Genomic DNA, 22,811 nt, shown 5'->3' on the forward strand with positions numbered 1-22,811 from the left:
TGTGGATGGCTCTGTTCTTCTATCAGGCAGCACCTCCCCGCTTTGGGGCTGCCCCTGCCCTGGTAAGGTCCCCGCTTTGGGGCAGGATTAGGAAGGGAGGCGCGTCGGGGCTCAGGAGAGGGTCTTGCATGCGGGAGGTGCGCCGTGACTCGCGGCCCCCATCACTGACCGAGTGGGGCAGTCTCTGGCCCGTTTGACTCGGGGGCACCAAGCACCTCTGTGAGGTGCTTCACCTGTGCTGTCTCATTAGTTATGCCCCCTTTGCAGGGGAGAAAACTGCGTTGGAGGGGAGGTGATTTGCCCACAGGTAAAGGAGTCACTTAGGAAGAGAAAAGTGGAGCTGGGCTTCAAACCCAGGTTATTTCAGCGTCTGAACCTGCCCTCTGTGCTACACCAGCACCCTGGGAGCTAAGGCGTGTGTGCACGTGCCTGTGTTCACACTCATGTGCGTGCAGCTGGAGCAGTGGGCAGGTTGGCCAGGACCCCTGACGGGAGCCCCAAAGTGGGGGTGAACAAGGCAGGGAAGGGGACTTTGTAAAAACAGACAGATGTGAACCAGAGAGATTGGTCGAGTGAAGCGCACGCCCTCCCACCCCCCCCTCCAGCCGTGCTGGGGGCAGGTGGTATCGGGATGGAATCCCCCCCCTCCTCACCTCTCCAACCTACCTGGGCCCCAACCCCAGCACCTGGACCTTCAAGGTTGGAGATGTGCTGGGAGCAGGTGGAATCCCCCAACCCCCCTTGAGTCACTTGGCCTGCACGGGCCCCTTTCCAGCTGTAAAATGGGCTTGAGCTCGCTTTCCAGGCCCCTCCCTGGCAGAAGGAGATCAAGAGAGCAGAGAGATAAGTGAGGGCAGGCTTCTGCTGGATTAGCCCGGAATTCCCAGCCACACCTCGAGAGCATGACCCCAGGGGAAGGAGTGGGAAGAGGAGTTGCTAGTCAGAGGGCAGGGGCCAGTGAGCAGGTCACCCTTCTGTTGCTCTTTGAGGCCCTCCTTCCTCTAAATGCGCACCACCCACCTCTCACCCTCCCTGGTGGCAGAGCCCAGAAGCTTCCTAAACAGCCTCCTAGGGATCTCCACCCCAAACTAAATCTACCCATCTTGCTTTATTTATTTTTAACTTAAAAAAAAAAAATTAAATTTATTTAGAGAGAGAGCGCGCACGCAAGCGTGCATGCCCGCGGGGGAGGGGCAAGGGGGGGGCGGAGAGACTCTAGCAGACTCTGCTCAATCAGTGCACAGAGCCCCATGTGGGGCTCCAACTCACAAAACCGTGAGGTCAGAACCTGAGCTGAAAGTAAGAGTCGGGCAGTTAACCGAATGAGCCACCCGGGAGCCCCTAGGTTTTTTAAAATGTATGTTTGTTTGTTTATTTATTTCTGAGAGAGGGAGACAGAATCCCAAGCAGGCTTCATGCTGTCAGCACAGAGCCAGATGCGGGGCTCAAACCCACGAGCCATGAGATCGTGACCTGAGCTGAAACAGAGAGTCGGATGCCTAACCGACTCAGCCACCCAGGTGCCCCAGTTCGGCACAGCTGTAATCGACGTTTCCATAAATAAGCTTGTATTGACAGAGACCCACGTCCCTCCCCCTGATTGCTTCCTTCGGGTGAATTCCTACCAGTGGATCATTGAATCTAAGGGCATGAGCATTTTTTTTTAATACCCTTCATAGAAACTGCCGGATGGTTTTCTGCCAGTCCTTGTCGAGGCCTTGCTTCAGGGCTGGACGGTGTTCAAGCTGCCGTGTGGGTGGGACATGCCGGGAGCCCCACTATCCGTGGACAGCTGAGGCTTGGCACCCAGTGGGTACACACGATACGCTTACGGAATGTGCAGTCTGGCCTTCCCTCTCCTCTTACAAATAGAGAAAGCGAGGCCCGGCGGTGGGAGACCGGTTCTGGGGAGGTCGGTAGCATTGCCAGGGCTGACAGGTGATAGTGCAGCAAAGGCCCCCGCAAGGACAGGGCTTGTCCCCACACACCACACACACACACACACACACACACACACACACACACAGCACTGAGCACTTTACGCACGGGTGCACCGAAGGCACAGTTACCATTCCAGGACTCAGGAGCACAGAGCCAGGCGCAGGCAGCGGCTGAGGGCTGGGCATGACTTCCCCGCTGCGATCCTTCCCGAAGCAGAAACAGGCTCAGAGAGGTTTAGCAATTTGTCCGAGGCCACAGAGCTAGGCTTAACTGGAATTCGTGGGAGGCAGGTCTGACACCAGGGCCTCTCGACCACGTCTCAACGCCCACACAACGCTGGCACTGCACCAGCGCACGCGCCCACGCAGGGCGCCTCACCACGGGCCCACGGCACGCACAGCACGTGCACTCCGGGCCACGCTTAGGGCAGGCTCGCGAGGACGCGCGCGCGCGCGCGCGCACACACATACACACGCCCCCGGCATCGCCGGCCCCGCCCCCCCGCGCCGCCGGCCCCGCCCCGAGGCCCCGCCCCCGGCCTGACCTCCGCGGGGCCGGGCCGCCGGCGCAGAGCGCAGGCTGCGCCGAGCCGCGCGGGCCGCCGCCGCCGCCGCCGCCGCCGCCGCGCGCCGGGCCGGCCCCGCGCCCGCGCCGCCCCGGGTCTCGCGGCCCGGCCGGCCGGCCGCGCGCCCGCGAGCCGTTCATGGTGCAGCGCATGTGGGCCGAGGCGGCCGGGCCTGCGGGCGGCGCCGAGCCGCTGTTTCCGGGCTCCCGGCGGAGTCGCAGCGTGTGGGACGCAGTGCGCCTGGAGGTGGGCGGCCCCGACAGCTGCCCGGTGGTGCTGCACAGCTTCACGCAGCTCGACCCGGACCTGCCGCGCCTGGAGGTGGGTGAGCGGGCCGGGGAGGGGCCTTCCGCACAAAACCCGGGGCGGCGAGGGGGGCGTGGGGGCTGCCGCACAAAGGGTCCAACGCTTTGGGGGCCAGAGCCGAGACTTCGTGGTTCCCCCCTCCCCCCACCGCCACCATCTGTCCCGGGACCTGGCCCCACCGAGCTTCTAGGTGTGCCAGTCCCGCGCCCCCTGCAGCCCAGGTAGATCTGTTCCCGCGCGCTGTCACTGTTTACGTCTGCGAACTTCTGACAGCAGGGGCTGGGCCTGCACCGGCAGTTAGGCTCGGCGGTGCAGGAGGTGAACTAGTGGTTAGGATGACAGAGTCCTCCCAGGCAGTTGGGACCACAAGGGCCTTCCAGACAACACCCCTTGGGGGCAGACAGAGATCCGATGTTCAGAGCTGCCCCGAGAAGCAGGGTGGAGGGCAGACAGGCAGGCCTCCCGCCTGTGCCTCTAGGTGTCCAGGCAGGGAGGTTGGGAGAAGGGCCTTTCAGGCCGAAGGGGTGACTCGTTTCTGGTTGACGAGAAAATATACCGACACCCTGGATTCATAAGGATTTAGGAGGGCTCAGAGAAGGGGCATGTGCCTGCCACGAAGGGGGCTGGGGATACCTAGGTGAGGGCTGGGTTCCTCGTTTCCGGTGTGCTCTGGGCAGTGAGGCTCAGTGGCTCATGGGGTCTCCACCTCCCACCTGACTGTGCACCTGACTCTGCAGCGGAGTCTGGCAGAATCCAGGGATGGGCCCCTCGCCCCGTTCTGCCTGAGCGTGGGGCCTGGACAGAGGCTGTCCCTGGGTCCCGGGGCTCAGGGCACATCTAGGCCAAGCCAGAGCCTTAAGAGTGAAGTTTGAGCCCCCTGCTGGTTAGAGCCCCTCCCCCTTGGTGCCCCCTCCCCTTCCATCATTTAGGGCCACAGTACCTTGTAACTGCTGGAGATTGCCAGCCTGGGTCTTGTGCCTCTGCATCCCCAGTGCCTAGACGGGGCCTAGATAGGTATTTGCCCGAGGATAAAGCATGTCTCCGTGCCCCGCATGGGGGAAAGATGGGGCGGGGAGCTCTTGCTGTGGGGACTGTGGGTCTGGGAGACTCCTCCTGAGCTTGGCGGATGGCGGGGCCAGGCGAGTCCTCCAACCCTCATCCACCCACAGCTCCAGTCTTCTTTGGCGGCTGGAGCAGCCCCCCAGGGAGGGTGGGGGTGGGAGGCCTGACACCAGCCCAGTGCTCATCTGACTTTCATTATGTCTGGCAGTGGCTCCGGCTTTGTGTGCTGGGAGGGTCCGGGCGTGCGTGCGCACAGGGGCCGGGCGGGCAGGTTCCTGGCCTGGGTGGGGCGGGCCTTTGTGGCTTCTATGCCTCCCTCCCTGTCCATCTGCATCCTGGAGGGTCGAGGAACCGAGGGAGAGGCAGATCTGAGCCCTTACCCCTGCCCAGGGTCTGCCTTCCCTCCATCTCCCTGCTTCCCCTCCCCCTTTCTATCTCCCTCTTTAGCTGCTACTCTCCCTCACCCGGCCTCAGCGCTGAGATCCAGGCCATGGCCGCTGTTTAGAAATCAAAGGGGAAGCTTCTGGCTGGGGCAGGAAAACCAGGGTCCTGGCAGAAGAGGAGGCCACTGCCGGAAACCAAACACAATGACCATTTACCATGGGCCGAAGGGAGGGGGGGCCAGGGAAGTCCCTGTCCCTCCTGCCAACACAGTGCCCCCCCCCCCACCATCCTGGGGCTGGTTTCCTGGTCTCTGTAGCGAGCCAGAGCTGAAGTGGCCCTGCTCGTGGCCCTGTCCTGTCTGGAAACCACCAGGCAGTTTCTGTCTTGCCCCCTCCCAACCCCCATTTCCCCACCACGCCTCCACCCAGGCCCTCCCTCTGTGGGCTGCCAGATGTCCTTGCACATCTGGGCATCCACTCGTCATCGTGATCGAGAAAGCCAAGTCACTGCTGACCCAGCTTGGCCTGAGGAGTTCTGTGCTTTCTGGAGGTCAGAAAGCCCATGCCCTCGTCTCTGGGCAGGCCACTACATTGGCCAGGCAGGGAGGAGTTCTCAGGGTGCAGCACATACTGGCTGCAGGCACCACCCCTCTCTCCAGCTGGCTTTGACCAACCCTGCAGAGTAATAGCCAGCCCCACTTTATAGCAGATAAAGGGAGGCAGAGAAATGAGGTCCCTGATTTTAACGTACACCCAGCCGAGGACGCGCAGCCGGGATTTGAATACGGGCTGTTGTTTATTGGGGGCCTGCTGTATTTGAGAGCCCACCGCAAGGATCAGAGAAAGATAGGGCAGAGCTCACTGCTGAGGCAATTATAAGTTCACGGGGAGGGCAGTGGAGCTGTCGGGGGAACAGAACCACGTCCAGGCAGCTCAGAAGCCCCTGGGTAAGTGAGGGGTAGCAATGCTTCTAGACCAGAGAAGGCAAAAGTCCTTTGGGCCAGAGGACACCGGGGAGGGCTTTTAGGAAGGAGCGAGCCCACAGCTGGACCCCAAAGGTTGAAAGTCATAGCTCATACGAGCCAGCCAGCGCTTTGTGGGAGGCCCTGTGCTAAGTAACACACAGGCAGCATTTCTCTTTGCTGCCAGGATCATCGATTGCCCATTTCACAGATGAAACAGCTGAGGCCCTAGAAGTTAGACTGCGCAAATGCCCCAAGCTAGCGAGTGGCAGAGATGGGATTCTGACCCACACCATGTGACGGTAAGGCCTGAGCACAGTCTGGATGGAACGGAATGAGGAGGGCTTCTCTGTTCTTCTGGTAGAAATAAATAGGAGAGTCTCCCCACCCCCAGTCTCCTGCCTCCTTCCCGGTTGTCTGGTCTCCTGATCAGCTCTGTGCAGCTCTTCAGTTTCACCCCCAGGGCTCATTTGCCTTTGACACCGGAGGCCCTGGAGGCATAGCCTTGGGTGGGAGGGAGTCTCTATCTGCACTCTGCAATCTTTGAGGAGCGCTCCTTAGCTAACTCGAGGGAGCAGGCTCCAGGCTGCAGGCCGAATCAAGTTCAGGAGGGGACTGACTGCCACCTGCTGGGCCCCCATGAACCCCAGGAGAGGAGGAGGGGGGGGCCCAGGCTGGCTGGTACCGGGTCCTCGTGCCTTCTGCCAAGCTGCCTCCCTGGGGCAGCCGAGGTGAGACTGCTCACAGGCGGGGCTCCGTTCCGTCCTCAACCTAGAAGTCGGACGTGTGTTTCTAGGCCCAGCCTTCACGGCTGCTAGCAGGGGTTGGAGTAATCCCGCGCTGGCCCCAGGCAGTCGAGGACCGGCTCCCGGGGCTGCTGACCGGCCTCCCGGATAGCTCCCATGGCTCAGTACCATGCTATGGCCACCCTGTCCCGGGCTCGGGCTTCCGGCCTCCCGGGCTCCGAGACGCCGTGTTCCTGGACACACAGCTCTAGCGAAGCGACTCCCCACTCTGCCTCTCAGGGGATGGGAGTAGAAATCTGCAGCCTCGGGCAGGAGAAGCAGAACTTTGAGCTGTCCCGGGCCTGCATCCCCTGGCTGGGAGCGAGCAGATGAATGGCTGGGAGACTGCTTGGTGAGCGGGGCCGGGAGATAAGGCTCAAGGGCCCGCGTTTGGGGAGCTCTCGGGCGTGGGTGTTGCCTCGGCATTTCCCTCTCCGCCCTGGGGAACTGTTGGTTGGCCAGTCACACCTGGAGGCAGAATGTCCTTTTGAGCCGGGGGACAGCGTCGTGCGTGCTGGTCCAGAGCTGGGTCTCTAGGGAAGAGAGCTGTGGGGCAGTGCCAGCTTGACCCCCTCGAAACCCTAGACCTGCTCCCCATCCCTGAGCCTTGGTTGCCCATCTGGAAAATGGACCTGATACCGGTTCCTCCCCTAGGGTTCAGGTGGAGACTGAGAGAGGCGACCTGGTAAGCAGTCCCCACGGTGCCCGATGCAGTGTCAGAGCCAGGCAGGTCATGACTGCCACGGTCGTGTGGTCTGACAAGGTGCCAGGGGAGTGCCCGGGCCCTGGACTGGGCCACACGGCTGTCTGATGCAGCTGGCGTGGTGCTTCTCAGGCCTGGGTCCTGGAGCTGACCTCAGGGCCCCGCGGCAGGAGCCTCAACCAACCACCCGCTCCGTGGAAAGGTGTGGGCGCCGGGCCCCACCATCCCCGACGGGCTGCGCCCTCTAAAGAAGGCCTTCCCCTCTCTGGACTCTGCTCTCAGGCTGTGACTGCCGCAGCCACAGTGGGTCAGGGTGGTGGCCAGGCCCGGCCAGGAGGGTCATAGGCCAAGGTTGAAATCCCTGCCCCGGCCGGCCGCCGCGTCCTGGCTGCTGACCTGAGTGAGTTCCCTGCCCGGCTCTTCCCTCACGCGTCAGGTGAGGCGTTGCGGGGTCTGAACGTGAGGAGTGTGTGCAAAGCCCGGCACCCAGCAAGTGCCCGCAGACATTGGGCGCTGTGGTTGGTGGTGTTGCTCTTGGACTGGACCTTCAGCCGGCCCTGCCCTGCACCCCCTTCGGGACCAGGCCACCCTCCTCCTCAGCTGTCACCAGTTACACTCCCTCAAAGGCCTGGTCTGTGGTGGCCTGCTGACCTGACAATCAGGAGCTGGCCCCGGATGGACAGAAGGATGGGTGGTGGGCAGGGCCAGCCTGGGGGCGCCCTCACCCCTCTCCGCTCAGGGCACATTTCCTCCTCCTAAAAAAATTTTTTATTGTTTTTTATTTATTTTCGAGAGAGAGGGAGACAGAGCATGAGTAGGGGAGGGGCAGAGAGAGAGACGGAAACACAGAATCTGAAGCAGGCTCCAGGCTCTGAGCTCTCAGCCCAGAGCCCGACGCGGGACTCAAACCCACGAACCGGGAGATCATGACCTGAGCCGAAGTCCGATGCTTAACCGACTGAGCGCCACCCAGGCCCCCCAAACTTCCTCCTCTTTAAATGCTGATGAGTAACTTGGACTCAGGCTGATGGCAAGGGTTCTTGGGGACAGCCTCTTTGGGGGCTCCACGAGGCTGGTCCCCAAACTCCAGCTTCTGGGGTCCCCAAGCTCCCCGGTTGCCCTGGCAACCAGGCACCTTGCATGGTCCCCAGCAAAGTCCCCTTGCCTCTACGGCTGCACTGGTCGGGGGGGGGGGGGGGCGGGAGTGTGGCTCGCCCCTCTCCAGGACTGACCTCTGGTCCCCCACTCAGTCCTGTCTGTGCCCTCAGACTCAGGGTGCAGGACACCCACCCAGAGCTTGAAGGCGGGGCCCTGCTGCACACAGCGGCCTTTTTCTTCTCCCCCAGTTTTTAGAGCTTATGGTCTAAGAGATGAACCAGGACTTGAACTTGAGAAGTCCCTGTTTCTTTTCAGCCCAGATCCTCAGTTTCCACTCTGAATGGGTGTGGGTGCCGGCGTTTAAACTGTCCCAGGAGCCTCGGATCCCAGGAGGGCTGATCAGGCCCTCTGATCTGTCTCCCGCTGTGGTTCCTGCACTTGAGCAAAACGCCAAAAAGTCCGAAGGCTGCAGGGCTGGCTCGGGCAGTTTTAGGACACCTGCCCTCTCTGTACTGGCTCTCCTCCAGGTTTCCCTAGGTGCCCTCAGGGTTTTCCCGCTAAATGTCTGTCGGCAGCTCCTGGGGGCTCTGGTTGTTGGGTACTGCCCAGTAGCAACAGCGCCCTGTCCCCCTTTCCTGGGCACCACCTGTCCCCACTTCCTGGGCACCACCTGTCCCCCCTTCCTGGGCGCCACCTGTCTCCCCTTCCTGGGCGCCACCTGTCTCCCCTTCCGGGGCGCCACCTGTCCCCCCTTCCGGGGCGCCACCTGTCCCCGCTTCTGGGGCGCCACCTGTCCCCCCTTCCTGGGCGCCACCTGTCCCCGCTTCCTGGGCGCCACCTGTCCCCCCTTCCTGGGCGCCACCTGTCCCCGCTTCCGGGGCGCCACCTGTCCCCCCTTCCTGGGCGCCACCTGTCCCCGCTTCCGGGGCGCCACCTGTCCCCCCTTCCTGGGCGCCACCTGTCCCCGTTTCCGGGGCGCCACCTGTCCCCGCTTCCGGGGCGCCACCTGTCCCCCTTCCTGGGCGCCACCTGTCCCCGCTTCCGGGGCGCCACCTGTCCCCGCTTCTGGGGCGCCACCTGTCCCCCCTTCCTGGGCGCCACCTGTCCCCGCTTCCGGGGTGCCACCTGTCCCCCCTTCCTGGGCGCCACCTGTCCCTGCTTCCTGGGAGTTTTCACGGGCCAGGCGCCAAGCTGGGCATGCTGCGTGCATTTTCTTAACACCCACTCTTGCCCTGTAGGGAGCTGCTGCTCTTTTTCCCAATTCACAGATAAGCTCACTGAGGCCAGGGCCAGAGAGACTGAGCAGAGCTGGAAGTCAGAGCCTTTCACCAGAGGCAGTGCCCTGGGGTCTGGTGGGTGCCTCCTGTGCCCAGGGCTGCAGGGTGCCGGTCAGTGTCCAGTGAGGGCCTGGGGTAACCTCTGTGAGTCAGTGGCCCTGGGCAGCGGCCCCCACCCTGCCTGAGTGTGACCGGGTCTCCATGTGTAGCCTGAAGAGGAGACAGGAGGACACCGTGGTACAAGCTCGGGCCCTTCTTTGTCCGCCCCAGCCCTCAACCAGGTCTCTTAGGAGGATCCAGTCCGAGGTGGAGGCCCCTGTGGGTCTGGAGGCCCCTTATGGCCCCTCATTGTGGCTTCCACGGGAAACGTATACCCAAGGAGGGCAGAGGGGCGATTGGAATGAAGGTGCCGTGATGTCTCCAGATGTGTGGGCCCCGGCCGCCTTGTGGGACAGATGGCAGGGCTGGGGAAAGACCAGTAGGTCCCCTCAGGTCCATCCCAAAGGAGGTGGGGCAGGCGACCCCATTTTTCTCCTTTGAGCGAATGGGGCCTGGCCTGAAGTCAGCTGGGGACAGGCATCCTGCTGGCCTGTCACCCTAAGAAGGCTGATCAGGTGACACACGACCAGATGCCACCCAGGCCATTTCTCCTTGTCCCTGGGGCTCTGAGCTGTACTCAGAGGGACAGCAGAGGGTGAGGCACAGAGGTGCCATGCTTCCGGCCTCCGCTTACCGGGGCCTGGGGGTACCCTCCCCCCTCCCCCGACTTGAGCGAAGCCGTGGAAGGTCAGACAGTGTGTGGGGCATGGCTGCCAACTGGGTCTCGGGGACCTGGGGACACTGGCCCCCCAAGGACACAGCCATCCCTGTGGCATCCTTTTCCCTACAGAAGCCTCCCCTCAGGACATCTGCTGTTGGCTGGGCGGCTCCCATTCTCCCCCAGGAGCCCCCCAGCCCCTCGCCACAGACCTGCCCTCTCAGGCTGCCTGCTCCTGGGCCTGCATGCTGTGCACACTGCCAACAGGGTGGCCCGGGGTCACCCACGGTTCCAGGGCCCTGCCTTTCCTGCCCTAGAGGGTCGGGGGCGGGGGGCAGATGCCAGGCTTGGCTGCTTTCCTTCTCTGTCCCTGGAAGGGAGTAGGAGCCGGAAACAAATGCCCCCCCCCCATCTGCCAGTTTCCGCCCAGGCTCCGGGGCAGTTTGCCTGAGAACCTGGCCCTCTGTCTCTTGGTAGATGGTGTCAATGGCGCCTGCACTCGGCACTGCCCTGAGCGTCTGGTTTTGTCTGTGGCGGCTGCTGCGTGAAGGGGCCAGAGCAGCCCCGCGTCTGTGTGACAGGGTAGCGACTCCGCTCTGTCCCTCTCGGTGTCGGCCCTGCCCCCCACCCCCCACTGGCTTCAGAAGGGGGCCCCGGGGGGTGGGGGAGGGGCTCAGGAACCATGTGACACGCAGGCCAGCTGCGCTGCCAGCGAGGCGGTGGCGCCCTGCGGGAAGGGGGGGGGGTGCGGCGCGACTGCCTGGCTGGCCGAGGCCCCTGCTAGGGCCGGCCTTGACGGAGCCCCGCTGGGAGCCAGGTGCTATGTGGAGTTCAAGTGCAGTGCCCTCTGGCGGGTGGGTCCTGCACGGAGACCTCCAAATCGCTGCCACCAACCTGGGTGTTTTGGACACGGACTGGTTCCCAGCTGGGCCAAGTGTGGCTCAGAAACCCTGGAGAAGGGCAGGTGCTTCCACTCGAGCCTCGGCCTTTGCAGGAAGCATTCTGACCCCTGAGAACGTGCCTGGGTGGTGGGTCCCCAGTCCGGCAGGGGGACAGCTGGTCCCCGAAGCCCGTCTTCTCTGAGGCCTCTTCCAGGCAGGGAAAGGGAAAGTGAGCCTATGGCTCAGCTTTTCTGCCTCAGGAATCTCCCTTCCTCAGTGGAAAGGCCGGACCTCCACGTGTCCCGGCTATTTGACGGGCGTGGGCGTGGGAGGTGCCGCTCGGGGTTGGGGTGACCTCCGCCTGTGGTTCCCCCTGGCTTCCCAGAAGCCGGCTGGCTCTCTCTCTCTCTGGAGAGAATGCGATCGCAGTGGCTTCCCCGTTGGCATGGTGCCCAGTGTGGGAGGGCGGCCACAGGCCAAAGGAAGTGGCCTTCCCGAGGGCAGCCCCCCAGGGCCCTCAAGGGTGGGCAGGAGGCGAGAGGCCCAGGCGCCCCATCGCTGCCCCCAGGGGTGCAGTGGGGCCCAGCTTAGGCCAAGGGCTTCAGGGAGGGCACTTTCGCCTGGGTCTTCTGTAAGCTGCAGCCCACCTCGGGTCAGGGCAGTGACCCACACTCCCAGGTGCGGGTGAGGACCGGCAGTGTGGCCCTGTGTCAGCTGGCAACTCCCAGCTCCTCCCTCAACTCTCAGAGGTCCCCTTCCCACTGCGGGCTCGCCCTTCCCTGGACAGGGGCAGGTGGGAGACGGGGCTGTGAGGCCAGGGCTGACGCAACTAAGTGGCCTTAGCCAGGGCTTGATGGTCACGGCCCCGCAGGCCAGCCTGTTCCGTGGAAGGGGTGGCTGCCCCCTAAAACCAGGGCATTTCCTCTCTGGTCCTGGTCCAGGGAGCAGCCAGTTGATCCCCCTTTCTACAGCCCTGTGATTTTGGGTCCCGTGAAAGCCCAGTCCTCTGCCCAAATGCCTGCACCGTCATCATTTTCACCCCGTCCCCGTGCACGTGATGACGGACAGGGAAGGGGAACTCCTCTGTTACCCAAGAAAGCACCCGGGCTTGAATGAGCAGAAAGGGAAGGAAGTGGCGTCGGATGTGGCCTTCGGGGATGCCCAGCACCTGCCCCAGACCCGTGATGCTGACTCCGGGGCTGGGTCCGTAGGAGCTGCTGGGTCAGCCGAGGGGTGGCGGGGGGGGGGCATGATGATGAGCTGGGGAGACATGACGAGGGCCTGGGGCCCCAGACCGTGGGGGAGGCACCTTCCGGGTGGCACGAGCAGGTGGCTGGGGGTCTGGGAGCCTGGGGACTTGTCTCGCTCGTACCCAGCTTGTGGCTGGTGGAGTGGGAAGGGGGCGAGGCTGGGGGTGGTGTCCACCTGCCCCGATACTACTCCTGAGAGCCCTCGAGCCGTCGGCCCATTTAGTCCTGGCCTGGGGATCTGCGTGGACACCGGGCCTCAGCTGCAGACCGGAGGTTCATGAGGCAGCCCCTGACGCCCCCGCCTGGTGGCCGGGCACTGTCTCCACAGAGCTGCACGCAGGAGATCGGCGAGGAGCTGGTCAACGGGGTCATCCATTCCATCTCCCTGCGGAAGGTGCAGGCACACCACGGCGCCAACAAGGGCCAGCGCTGGCTCGGGGTGAGTGCGGGCACGGGGGCCCCCACCGCCGGGACCCTGCGGAGGCCCGGGGGCCAGACGCCGCTCGGCGACTCTGTTGGGTTCCCTCCCAGGGCCTTCGTGCCCCCCCCCCACCACTGTCTGGTCCTGGGCTCGCCCGGGAGCATCCCTCTGCACGTATTTGATGAATATGAAAAAAGACGCTGTTTGGTAAAACATTTATATTTAAAAAATATATTTTTAATGTTTATTTATGAGAAAGAGAGAGAGCGCACACGCACTTGTGCGGGGGGGAGGGGCAGAGAGAGAAGGAGACAGAATCGGAAGCAGGCTCCAGGCTCTGAGCTGTCAGCACAGAGCCCGACGCGGGGCTCGAACCCACAAACCGTGAGATCATGACCCGAGTCAAAGTCGGATGCTCAACTGACAGAGCCACCCAGGCGCCCCCCCCCCCAAAAAAGACCCTTTTCGAAAAACACAACAAAGGCACTTTTCTGCTGTTTTTACTTCACGTTAGGCTGCAAGTGATTTTGTACGTTGCCCCAGTTTTTCTCGTTTTAATTCCTGCCCCCGGTTGTGTCAGGGGCCGTGAGCCCGCCCTTGCAGACCCTCAAGCCCTTCCGCATCACCTCGCTTAGAAGGGCTAGTTTGACCCAAAAGGGGCAGAGGCTGAGGCTACTATATAACTTGCGGTCTCCTGGGGCACAGCCCTGTGACCCCTCCAGGTCAGAGGTAGGGCCGGACTCAGCAGCACGACATTCCAAAGGGGAGGCCCGGTCGTCACGGTGATTCACCCTTTCATGCTCTAGGACCTGATCTTGATTCCTTCCCACAGCTTTCCCCGGGGCTGCACTGAACATGCCGTATCTCTTCTCACCCCAGAATAAGCCTCTGTGTTCTCGTCTCTAGAATGGGCACGTTTTGCCAGGGCTCACGGGAGTGATGCTCCTAATACAAGGAGGGGCAGTCGTTTTAAGTTCCCCTAACAGAATGGCCAGAAAGTGTTGGGTTAGTATTTTTTAGCCCTCCCCATCTCCAATTCCACTTTTTTTTCCAATGCTTTATTTTATTTTTGAGAGAGAGAGAGAGAGAGGCAGAGTGCGAACGGCAGTGGGGGGCGTTGGGCAGAAAGAGGGAGACAGAATCGGAAGCAGGCTCCAGGCTCTGAGCTGTCAGCACGGAGCCCGACGCGGGGCTCAAACCCGCGGACTACGAGATCATGACTTGAGCTGAAGTCGGATGCCTAACCGACTGAGCCACCCAGGTGCCCCTTCCGATTCCACTTCTTAAGCTGAGAACCTTTTTCTGCTGGGGGCACGCATGTCTGCGCCCTTGCCACATGTCACTGAGCACTTGGGAGTTCATCTGAGCCCCTGTGTCCCACCCCAGTGTGAAAATGAGTCAGCCCTGAACCTGTATGAGACCTGCAAGGTGCGGACGGTGAAGGCCGGCACGCTGGAGAAGCTGGTGGAGCACCTGGTGCCCGCCTTCCAGGGCAGCGACCTCTCCTACGTCACCATCTTCCTGTGCACGTACCGAGCCTTCACCACCACCCAGCAGGTGCTGGACCTGCTGTTCAAAAGGTGAGCACGGCCCCCGCGCAGCACAGCGGCTCCCCGCCCCCTCCTGGCACCTTTTTGAGCCTCAGGTGTCTCGTGGGAACCCTGGGTGTCAGGAGGACCACCCCACTTGGGGTCGTGTCCCACTGTTGGGACAAGTCCCCCACCCTGTGCCCGGCCCGCGGAGGGGGTTGCCTGGGGCTGCCGTGCTTCCTCTCTGCCTCCAGCCTGGGTGTCCCGTGCCTGGGGCAAAGCTGCTCTCGCCCTCGATTGCATGTGGGGGACCCATCCTGGGGGTGGCCAGGGAGGGGTCCCCAACCCCCTCAGATGTCTGTAAGGTGCTGGCTGGGCTTCGTTCACTCAACAAGTGGGCACGGAGCCCCTTCTAGACGCTTCGCATACCCCAGACCAGACTCTACCCTCCTGGGCTTCCGTTCTCGTCCAGAAGTCAGCCAGTAACCCTAGACATCATAGCAGGTACGGTAGATGTGATGCCCTCACGGCCTCCTCTAGATACGGATGCATCCTTCCTTATTCTGACGAGGACGGCGGACCCCAGGACCAACTGAAAAAGTGAGCGGACTTGGGAGCCGATGGGAGGACCCCCGTCTCCAAGGTGGGGGACATCTAGGGCGGGGGCGGGGCACCGGGCAGAGCCACGGCTCCCACACGAGCTGTGATTCCTGCTGGAGGGCCGAGGGGCGGGGGCCTCTCCTGCAGGAGGAAAGGAGTCAGACAGCCGTGGCTGGGGTCCTGGGCCCTGGGGAGCAGAAGAGAGGCCGGGGGCTGAGGTTGGCCCCTGAGAGAGTGGGTCCCCCTGACAGCCCACCCCAGCCCCTCCTGCCTGGCCCCGACCCGGGGTCCCAGGACGGAGGTGTGGGGGCCACCTGCTCACCCATCGACCTCACGTGTCAGTCCCCGAGTCCAGCTGCCCGGACTGAGCACAGTGTTCCTGAGAATAGTGTCCGTGGGGAGAGGGGACCCCCGGCGTCTCGGAGGCAGTACGGCCACTATGGGTGCAGGAGCTGGGGACGAGGGGCCATGACAGCCCACGCAGGCTGGGCGGGAGGACGCTGCCTGTTCCCTCCTCCTCACACATTTACGCAGCACCTACTGTGTGCGGCCAGGGCAGACACGGCAGCCCTCGCCGTCCTGGAGTTTACGCCCCCGGACAGACAGAGGGGAGGGGCAGGCCTCCCTGGGGAAGGCAGGGGTGCCCACACCATCAATGGAGGGCTCCTTCCCGTGGGGACGGCCAGGCCCCCGCCTCCTGACCGGACCTGCCCCTGCCTGGACGGCCAGTGGCAGGGGAGGGGTGCTCAGGTGGGCCTGGCCTCTGGATGGAGGACCCCCAGGGGGCCGTGCGGAAGGAAAGGCCGGGCCGCTGACTCTGCTGCCTGCCCCCCCCCCCCCCTCCAGTGCCATCTCCTCCATTCTGGGCACCTGGCTGGACCAGTACTCGGAGGACTTCTGTCAGCCCCCAGACTTTCCCTGCCTCAAGCAGCTGGTGGCCTATGTGCAGCTCAACATGCCTGGTTCTGACCTAGAGCGCCGTGCCCAGCTTCTCCTGGCCCAGCTGGAGCACGCAGAGCTCACGGAGGCCGAGCCCGAGGGTGAGAAGGCTGGGGGGTGGGGGACGGGGGCGCACGGGGATGGGGTGGTGCTGGGCCACCCAGGGAGGAGCCCCCGGGGGCTGATGTGGGGCCAGGAGCAGAGACTGAGAGCCCCGGCGGGGGACCACAGGGGGGCAGAGGTGCCGGTGTGGGTTCCCGGCCGCGGCTTCCCCGGGAGGCTCTGGAGTGGGTTCTGTCTCTGCAAAGACATCTGGAAACTTCTCTCCTCTAGCTCTGTCGCCAGCTCCAGTGCCACTTCTAAAACCAGCTCCGGAACTAGAGCCGGCTTTGGCGCCTGAGTCAGAACCAGAGCTAGAGCCGGCTCCAACACCGGCTCCAGAACCAGAGCTAGAGCCGGCTCCGGAACCGGCTCCAGCCCCAGCTCCGGAACTAGAGCCAGCTCTATCGCAAACCGTAGACCTGGAGGCAGCTCCGGTGCCCGAGCCTCCCTGGCCGTCACCTGTGGCTGCAGAAAATGGCCTGAATGAGAAGCCTCACCTCTTGGCCTTCCCTCCCGACCTGGTGGCAGAGCAGTTCACACTGATGGACGCGGTGAGCAGTTTTTCTCAGCCGAGCGGGGCAGGGGAGCGCTTTCCTCCAGCCTCTGGTCCATTCCCTGCCATTCCCCGGCATATCCCGGCTCCGTTCCTGCGTGGTCTCTGGACTGTGGATGCAGAGATGGGACCCTCCCCACCCCATCCCTGTGCGCAGTGACGATGGATTAAATGGGATGGGGCGGTAGAAGGCTGGGCGGAGCCTGGCCCATTCGATGGGGGGGTGGAGCTCACCGTGGTACGTCCAGCTCCGTGGGTCACCCCACCATCTGCTGGGGAGGCCTCAGCACCTACGAGGCACCTGCCGTGTCCTGGAGTTTACGGCAGACAAAGCCTGTGGGCGGAGCGCCCGCGGTGAGCGTGCATCTGGACAGGGTGGGGGGACCTGAGCCACGACGGGGCAGCCGAAGGTGCCGCCTGGCGTGCGCGGCTGTGAGCCAGCTTCTGGTGCTTGCAGTGAGTGAGGGTGGGTGTCTGAAAATGCCAGACGCTCTTCGCTGCCCATGCGTCATCTGGGTCACTCGTGCGCTGGGCGCCCACGGTCGGCGGAGAACAGAGCCCAGAGGCACGGCCCCCATCCCGGGCCTGCGAGGCTCGAGCCACATCCTCAGCTTTCCCTGAGCTCCAGCCCTGACCGGGGACCCTGCCTGGGACTAGGGAGACCGGGGACGCTGAGCTGGGCCGTGGCAGTGCTAGGTGACGCTCCCCATGATCCCCCAGGAGCTGTTCAAGAAGGTGGTGCCCTACCACTGCCTGGGCTCCATCTGGTCCCAGCGGGACAAGAAGGGCAAGGAACACCTGGCTCCCACTGTCCGCGCCACGGTCACCCAGTTCAACAGTGTGGCCAACTGCGTCATCACCACCTGCCTGGGGGACCGGACTGTGACGGCCCGGGACAGGGCCAGGGTGGTGGAGCACTGGATCGAGGTGGCCAGGGTATGCCTTGGGGGGGCCCTGGGGAACCCCTTTCTCGCCTTCGTCTGCCCTCAGGGCTGTGGTCTGTGGTCCACGGCCCTGCAGAGACCCCAGCCCTCCCTTCCCAGCGGCTCGCTGGCCTTGATTCACACGTCCCACTGCTCGATGCTCACTGCCCGCTTAATGTCCTCCCTCGTGTTGAGCTCAGAACCTCCTCCCTGGGAGTGTCACGGACGGGGGCCCAGGTGCTCGTTGGGGCTCCCTGGGAGTCTGTGTCACCCAGGATGGAAGGTCAGAGCTCAGGGGACTGCACCCGCACCCCACGGCCCTTCTGTTCCTCTGCCAGGAGTGCCGTGTCCTCAAGAACTTCTCGTCTCTCTACGCCATCCTGTCGGCCCTGCAGAGCAACTCCATCCACAGGCTGAAGAAGACGTGGGAAGAAGTTTCCAGGTGGGGAGACCTCTCTCTGCAGGAGCTCCACCTGGAGGGACCTGGGACCCCCCAAGCGACTGAGCATTGTCCCCTCTGTGAGCCTGGGACCTGCCAGGAGGCAGCAAATCCTGAGGCCGGCCTGCTGGCTGGGGGGCACCCCTCCAAGTGTCCGTTAGCCTTAGGTCAGCACCTCTGCCCTGGGACTCAGTTTCCCTATCTGTCAAGCACTAGACAGAGCCACATTGGAGATTTTCCTGTGTTTCCTTGCCAGCCACACCACTCTGTCCCCTTGAAATCCAAACCGATCCAAACAGAGCCACACACGTGGAGCTCGCCTCCCCCAGCCCACAGAGTGCCCTGGGCCCAGCAGAACCCTGGGTGAAAACCACCCGTCCGGGCGGTTGGGTTCTTGGGTCCTACCTAAATGGATCGGCACTCACACCCCTCCCTGCCATTCCCATGGTTCTCCTCCCTTCCCCCACCCAGGGACAGCTTCCGCATCTTCCAGAAGCTGTCGGAGATTTTCTCGGATGAGAACAACTACTCACTGAGCAGAGAGCTGCTCATCAAGGTAAAGTCTGGGCAGAGGAGGGAGGTTCTCGGTGGACGTTTCTTTGAAAAGTTCCAGTCCTGTCTGGGCTGGACTTTGAGGAGAGTGGGATCTTTTTGGTGCATGGGCCGGTGGGGGGTAGTTTGGGGGACAGGAGGCCCCGGTAATGGAATGGTGTGGGAGCAGCTGAGGTGTTCCACAAGGCGGGGAGCAGGGGGGTGGCTGGATCGGCAGGTCTCCTACTTCCTCCAGGCTGCTGGGCGGCTGGGGTCTGGGGTGGGAGGCTCCTTCCGTCGGCGCTGCAGCTCAGGGTGGGCACACCCTGGCTCCCTGGGGACAAGGTACCGCAGGGGGTGCCAGAGGCTAAGTCCCGAAGGGGCTGCTCGACCTTGGGTCCAAATGAGCAGTTCTGGGACGCAGCTCTGGGAGCCCTGGGGGACTCCTCACCCCGCCCCGGGGCAGGCGCCACAAATGGATCCCAGACATCCTGCAGGCTGTCACTGCAGGGCCTCAAATTAGCCGGATGACCAGTTAGCAGGAACAGATCTCCAGCCCACTCACCTCTGAGTCCCTCTAGGACCTTGGGCAGGTCACTACCCGTCTCGGGGCCTCAGTTTCCTTAGCGGGAGAGCGGAGGAAGGATGAGCCTGGGGTCCCTCTGGTCTCACGACTCATGGGGAGGCAGTGAGGTACCAGGAGAAGAGGAGTGTGGGAGAGTTCTGTGCAGGGCCCCCACCTCGGAGAGGGCACGGGCTGCTAGTCCTTGGAGACCTCCCGGAGGTGGGTGTCTTGCTCACCTGCACTTTCCAGACCAGGAAACAGGCTTGGGGAGGCCAGGCCACTGGCCCCACATTCCCACACCCCGGGAGCACCAGGGCACCCCACTGGTGACAGCAGAGCATTCGGACCAGTGACCAAGTACCAAGGTCAGGTCTGCTGGAGGGGAAAGAGGGGAGGAGAGGAGGGTCTCACTGATCCCGTCCCCAACCCTGGCAGGAGGGCACCTCCAAGTTTGCCACCCTGGAGATGAACCCCAAGAGAGCCCAGAAGCGGCCAAAGGAGACGGTGAGTGCACTCGAGGCCGAGAGAGGTGGGGGGGGGGGGGCGGGCCCGAGGCAGGAGAGGAGGGGTCGCCCCCAGCCCTTCCCCCCTGCCGCTGCGGTGACCTGAGCTCCTCTGGGCCCTGACAGGGCTGTGCCCTGACCAGCAGGGGGTCTCGAGGGTGCCGATGGCAGCTGGGCTCGGTGGGCTTAAGGGTGGGGAGGGTCCAGGGACCACAGAACCTTGGCGAGGTTGGGGTCTGTGGGCACTGGGAGGGAGTCTGGGGGAGACTGCTAAAGGTCCCCGGGCTGCTCCGAGTGGGAGGCTGGGGGAGGCCTCGGTCGTTGCTCATCAGCCCTACCCCAACGTCACAGGGTGTCATCCAGGGCACCGTTCCCTACCTGGGCACCTTCCTCACAGACCTGGTCATGCTGGACACCGCGATGAAGGACTATCTGTATGTGAGTGAGCCCCGGGGGCCGGGGCCGGGTGGGAGTGGGGCCGGGGTCCTGGCGCCCTAGGGGAAAGCGCCCCTCACCGAGCCCTGAGCTCTGAAGCGCTGGGCACACCTTGTCTGAGGGCCCCCAGCCACCCCCACGTGCCTGGGCTCCTGCCCGGCTCACCAGTGAGTAAACAGAGCTAGGTGCCCAGCCGCTGAGGCTTAGAGCTGCCCAGGGTCTGGCCCAGCTGCCCACGGCCCTCCCTTGGGCAGCAACCACAGGAGGAGAGAGGCCCGCCCTCCAAGCTGGGCCTTCCTGCCTGAGGCCTCAATCCTTTTGTCCTCAGAGGGCTGGGCCAGTAGTTGTTTGAAGCTCTGTCCCTCTGCCCACCACCCCCTAGATCCTAGGAGCACCCCCTCCCCAGGCCCAGGGGTGTGTGTGTGTGTCTCCACCCCGCCCCCTGGTGTATGCTGTCGGTAGTGCAGCCTGAGAGGGGCTGAGGGGTGGTCATGGGCAAGGGGACGCCTTCTGATGCTCGCTGGCTGTCTGCCTTCCAGGGGAGACTGATCAACTTCGAGAAGCGGAGGAAGGTGAGCGGCTGCCGTCCGTACGTGTTGGCGGGGGGGAGGGGGGGTGGAAATCAGAGACCTGCCTCAGCTGCTTCCTGTTACATTTGTGGGGAGAGTTGGATACACAGAGGAGGGGGGACCTCTCCCACTGGAGGGGGGTACAGGAGGCCAGAATCAAGGACAGCTTCCTGGGAGGGGCTGTTTTGTTAGAACAGAGTGGCCCTGGGCGGGAGTAGAGAGTAGGAGGGGACACAGAGACCCTGGGCCCCTGCCCCGCCCAGCACCCCCAGCCACGACCCCCCCGGCAGCCCCCCGGGCCACACCCAGCACCGCATCCATCCCATCACTGTCCCGTCCTTCCCTCTGGGCCCCAGGAATTCGAAGTGATCGCCCAGATCAAGCTGCTCCAGTCGGCCTGCAACAATTATAGCATCACACCCGAGGAGCACTTTGGGGCCTGGTTCCGGGCCATGGAGCGACTCAGTGAGACGGAGAGGTGAGGCTGGCTGGGTGCGGGTGGGGCACGGCAGGGGCGGGCGGGCTGCGGTGTGGGATCTTGCTCAGGACCGGGCTCTGTTGCCTGGTGGTGGCTGGGCGTCTGGACCCCCACTGCCAGGCAGGTTCTGGGAGGGGGACCCGAGCGTGCCTTCTGCTCGCCTCACAGCTGCCTCTCTGTCCCGTAGCTACAACCTGTCGTGTGAGCTGGAGCCCCCCTCCGAGTCGGCCAGCAACACCCTCAAGGCCAAGAAGAACGCGGCCATCGTCAAGCGCTGGAGCGAGTGAGTGGCCCCGGGCTGGCAGGAAGGGCTCCCTCGGGGCTTACGGAAGCCTCGGGCTGAGCGCGACTGGGGCCACTTGTCTACCCTCCCTGGGCCTCAGTTTCCTCCTCTGTGAAATGGGGCGATCCTAAATCGGTCGCTTCCAGAGCAGGGACAGACGTGGTGCTGGTGACTGACCGAGCCCTTGGCGCAGAGCCCGGGGTGCCGAGTGGGGGGGTGGGGGCAGGGGTGGGATGTGTCCCAGGGGAGGCCCCCCGAGTAAGCTGAGCCGTCCGCGCAGCCGCCAGGCCCCCAGCACGGAGCTCAGCAGCAGCGGCAGCTCCCACTCCAAGTCCTGTGACCAGCTCAGGTGCGGCCCCTACCTCAGCAGCGGGGACATCGCCGACGCACTCAGCGTCCACTCGGCCGGCTCCTCCAGCTCCGACGTGGAGGAGATCAACGTGAGCTTCGTCCCGGAGTCCCCCGATGGTCAGGAAAAGAAGGTGACCGCCCGCCCCTTCTCCCTGACGGCCCTTCGCGGGGCCCAGGGCCCCCCACGCCACACCCGTGAGCGGCCGAGGGGCGCTCCCGGCTCCCGAACAGAGCGCCCGGGGTCCCCCGGAGCCGGGCGCTGGCCCGGGCGCCCTGCTGACCGTGCCGTCCCCACAGTTCTGGGAGTCGGCCTCCCAGTCGTCCCCGGAGACCTCCGGCATCAGCTCGGCTTCCAGCAGCGCGTCCTCCTCCTCAGCCTCCACCACGCCCGTGGCTGCCACGCGCACCCACAAGCGCTCCGTCTCAGGGGTCTGCAGCCACAGCGCCTCACTGCCCCTCTACAACCAGCAGGTGGGCGACTGCTGCATCATCCGCGTCAGCCTGGATGTGGACAACGGCAACATGTACAAGAGCATCCTGGTGAGCGGCGCGGGCGGGCGGGCGTCCCCGTGCCCGCGCTCTGCCGGGCCGCACGCGCGTGCTGGGCTCCGTCCCCTGCCCGCTGTCCTGGAGCCGACCTTCCGGGGGGGTCGGGAAAGACAGATGGTCGGCGGACAAAGAGAAAGCAGCTTCCGTGGAGATCCGGGGCCAGGGCGGGCTTCACAGACAAGGCACCCGAGGCGGGCGGGGGGGGGGGGGGGGGGAGGCCTGAGGTCCGCGGCTTGGGGCCTGGATCTCCGTGGCGGCAGACAGAAGCCGCTGCTGGCTGGGGTGACGGGTCGGGTGACTCAGGGCTTCTCTGCGGGGGTGGGCTGGTGGCCGGAGAGGCGGAGGGGCCGGTCAGGAGGCGGTCAGGCGGGGAGAACGGTGGCTACCAGGCTGGTGGCTGTGGAGGTGATGGGCGGTATGAGACGTTAGATGTCATTTAGCGCTTGAGATCAAGCCAAGGGGATTTGTCTCCAGACACTGTATGTGCTGCTGGTGGGGGCAGGGACTCGCGTTCCAGAACTCAGGCTGTAGACGAGCCCTGTGCACTCTCTGGAGGTCCCCCATCCGGTCACAGTGCCCACGTTCCCTGGGGCAGCGTCCTCGTTGGCCCCTGGCGTGTGCCCCTTCCTGGGTGGAACCGGCCGCGGGAGACCTAGTTCGCAGCTAGCAGCCCCAAGGAGCGAAGAGAAAAGGCTTTTCTCCCGGGGCCCCGCAGCCAGACGGCCAAGCCCGAGGGCCGTTCACAGGGACAGGCTGGCTGAGAGGGGAAACGTGCTTCCGAAAGAACCTCAAATATGTGAAAATGCACGCACGCGTGACCCTGTCCTCGTCCGTGCAGGCTGCCGTTAACAACGGTTCAGGTGCCCGTTACATACCCACCGTGTACTGAGCTGCTCTCCCCGCCAGGAACTAGCCTGACTGTCCTTAAAGAGCCGCCTGTATGACCCCACGTCCGAGGCCCGTCTGCACTCTGGCCTTTGGGGTCGAGGCAAGACGGGCGGCCTGTGCTGGCCACCACAGCAGCCTCTAGCCAGTGCAGGCCTGGCCTACAGGCAGCCCCTGGGCATCTGG

The 22,811-nt window shown here is 63.9% G+C and overlaps 1 protein-coding gene across 7 annotated transcripts in view; it reads left to right on the forward strand.

The window, feature by feature from the left end:
• RALGDS (ral guanine nucleotide dissociation stimulator) overlaps positions 1 to 22,811 on the forward strand; it is a 45,308-nt gene that overhangs the window by 18,923 nt on the left and 3,574 nt on the right. For 2 of the 7 annotated variants that reach the window (XM_047098148.1, XM_047098146.1), the window contains exons 2-16: positions 12,299 to 12,409; positions 13,778 to 13,971; positions 14,422 to 14,520; positions 15,367 to 15,560; positions 15,793 to 16,112; positions 16,835 to 17,050; positions 17,376 to 17,479; positions 17,948 to 18,032; positions 19,008 to 19,076; positions 19,427 to 19,513; positions 20,050 to 20,082; positions 20,436 to 20,557; positions 20,745 to 20,840; positions 21,121 to 21,322; positions 21,489 to 21,731. In XM_047098148.1, coding sequence (XP_046954104.1) covers positions 12,299 to 12,409; positions 13,778 to 13,971; positions 14,422 to 14,520; positions 15,367 to 15,560; positions 15,793 to 16,112; positions 16,835 to 17,050; positions 17,376 to 17,479; positions 17,948 to 18,032; positions 19,008 to 19,076; positions 19,427 to 19,513; positions 20,050 to 20,082; positions 20,436 to 20,557; positions 20,745 to 20,840; positions 21,121 to 21,322; positions 21,489 to 21,731 — 2,175 coding nt within the window. Of the gene's footprint in view, positions 1 to 2,644; positions 2,828 to 4,880; positions 5,522 to 12,298; positions 12,410 to 13,777; positions 13,972 to 14,421; positions 14,521 to 15,366; positions 15,561 to 15,792; positions 16,113 to 16,834; positions 17,051 to 17,375; positions 17,480 to 17,947; positions 18,033 to 19,007; positions 19,077 to 19,426; positions 19,514 to 20,049; positions 20,083 to 20,435; positions 20,558 to 20,744; positions 20,841 to 21,120; positions 21,323 to 21,488; positions 21,732 to 22,811 lie in introns of those variants that run through there. The other 5 variants (XM_047098142.1, XM_047098143.1, XM_047098144.1 and 2 more) reach the window with 5 other exon arrangements.

The sequence above is a fragment of the Lynx rufus genome, unplaced genomic scaffold, assembly GCF_022079265.1.
Source record: "Lynx rufus isolate CCGP_SWC_20201006 ecotype Redwood Valley unplaced genomic scaffold, mLynRuf1.p SCAF_44, whole genome shotgun sequence".
NCBI lineage: Eukaryota > Metazoa > Chordata > Mammalia > Carnivora > Felidae > Lynx > Lynx rufus.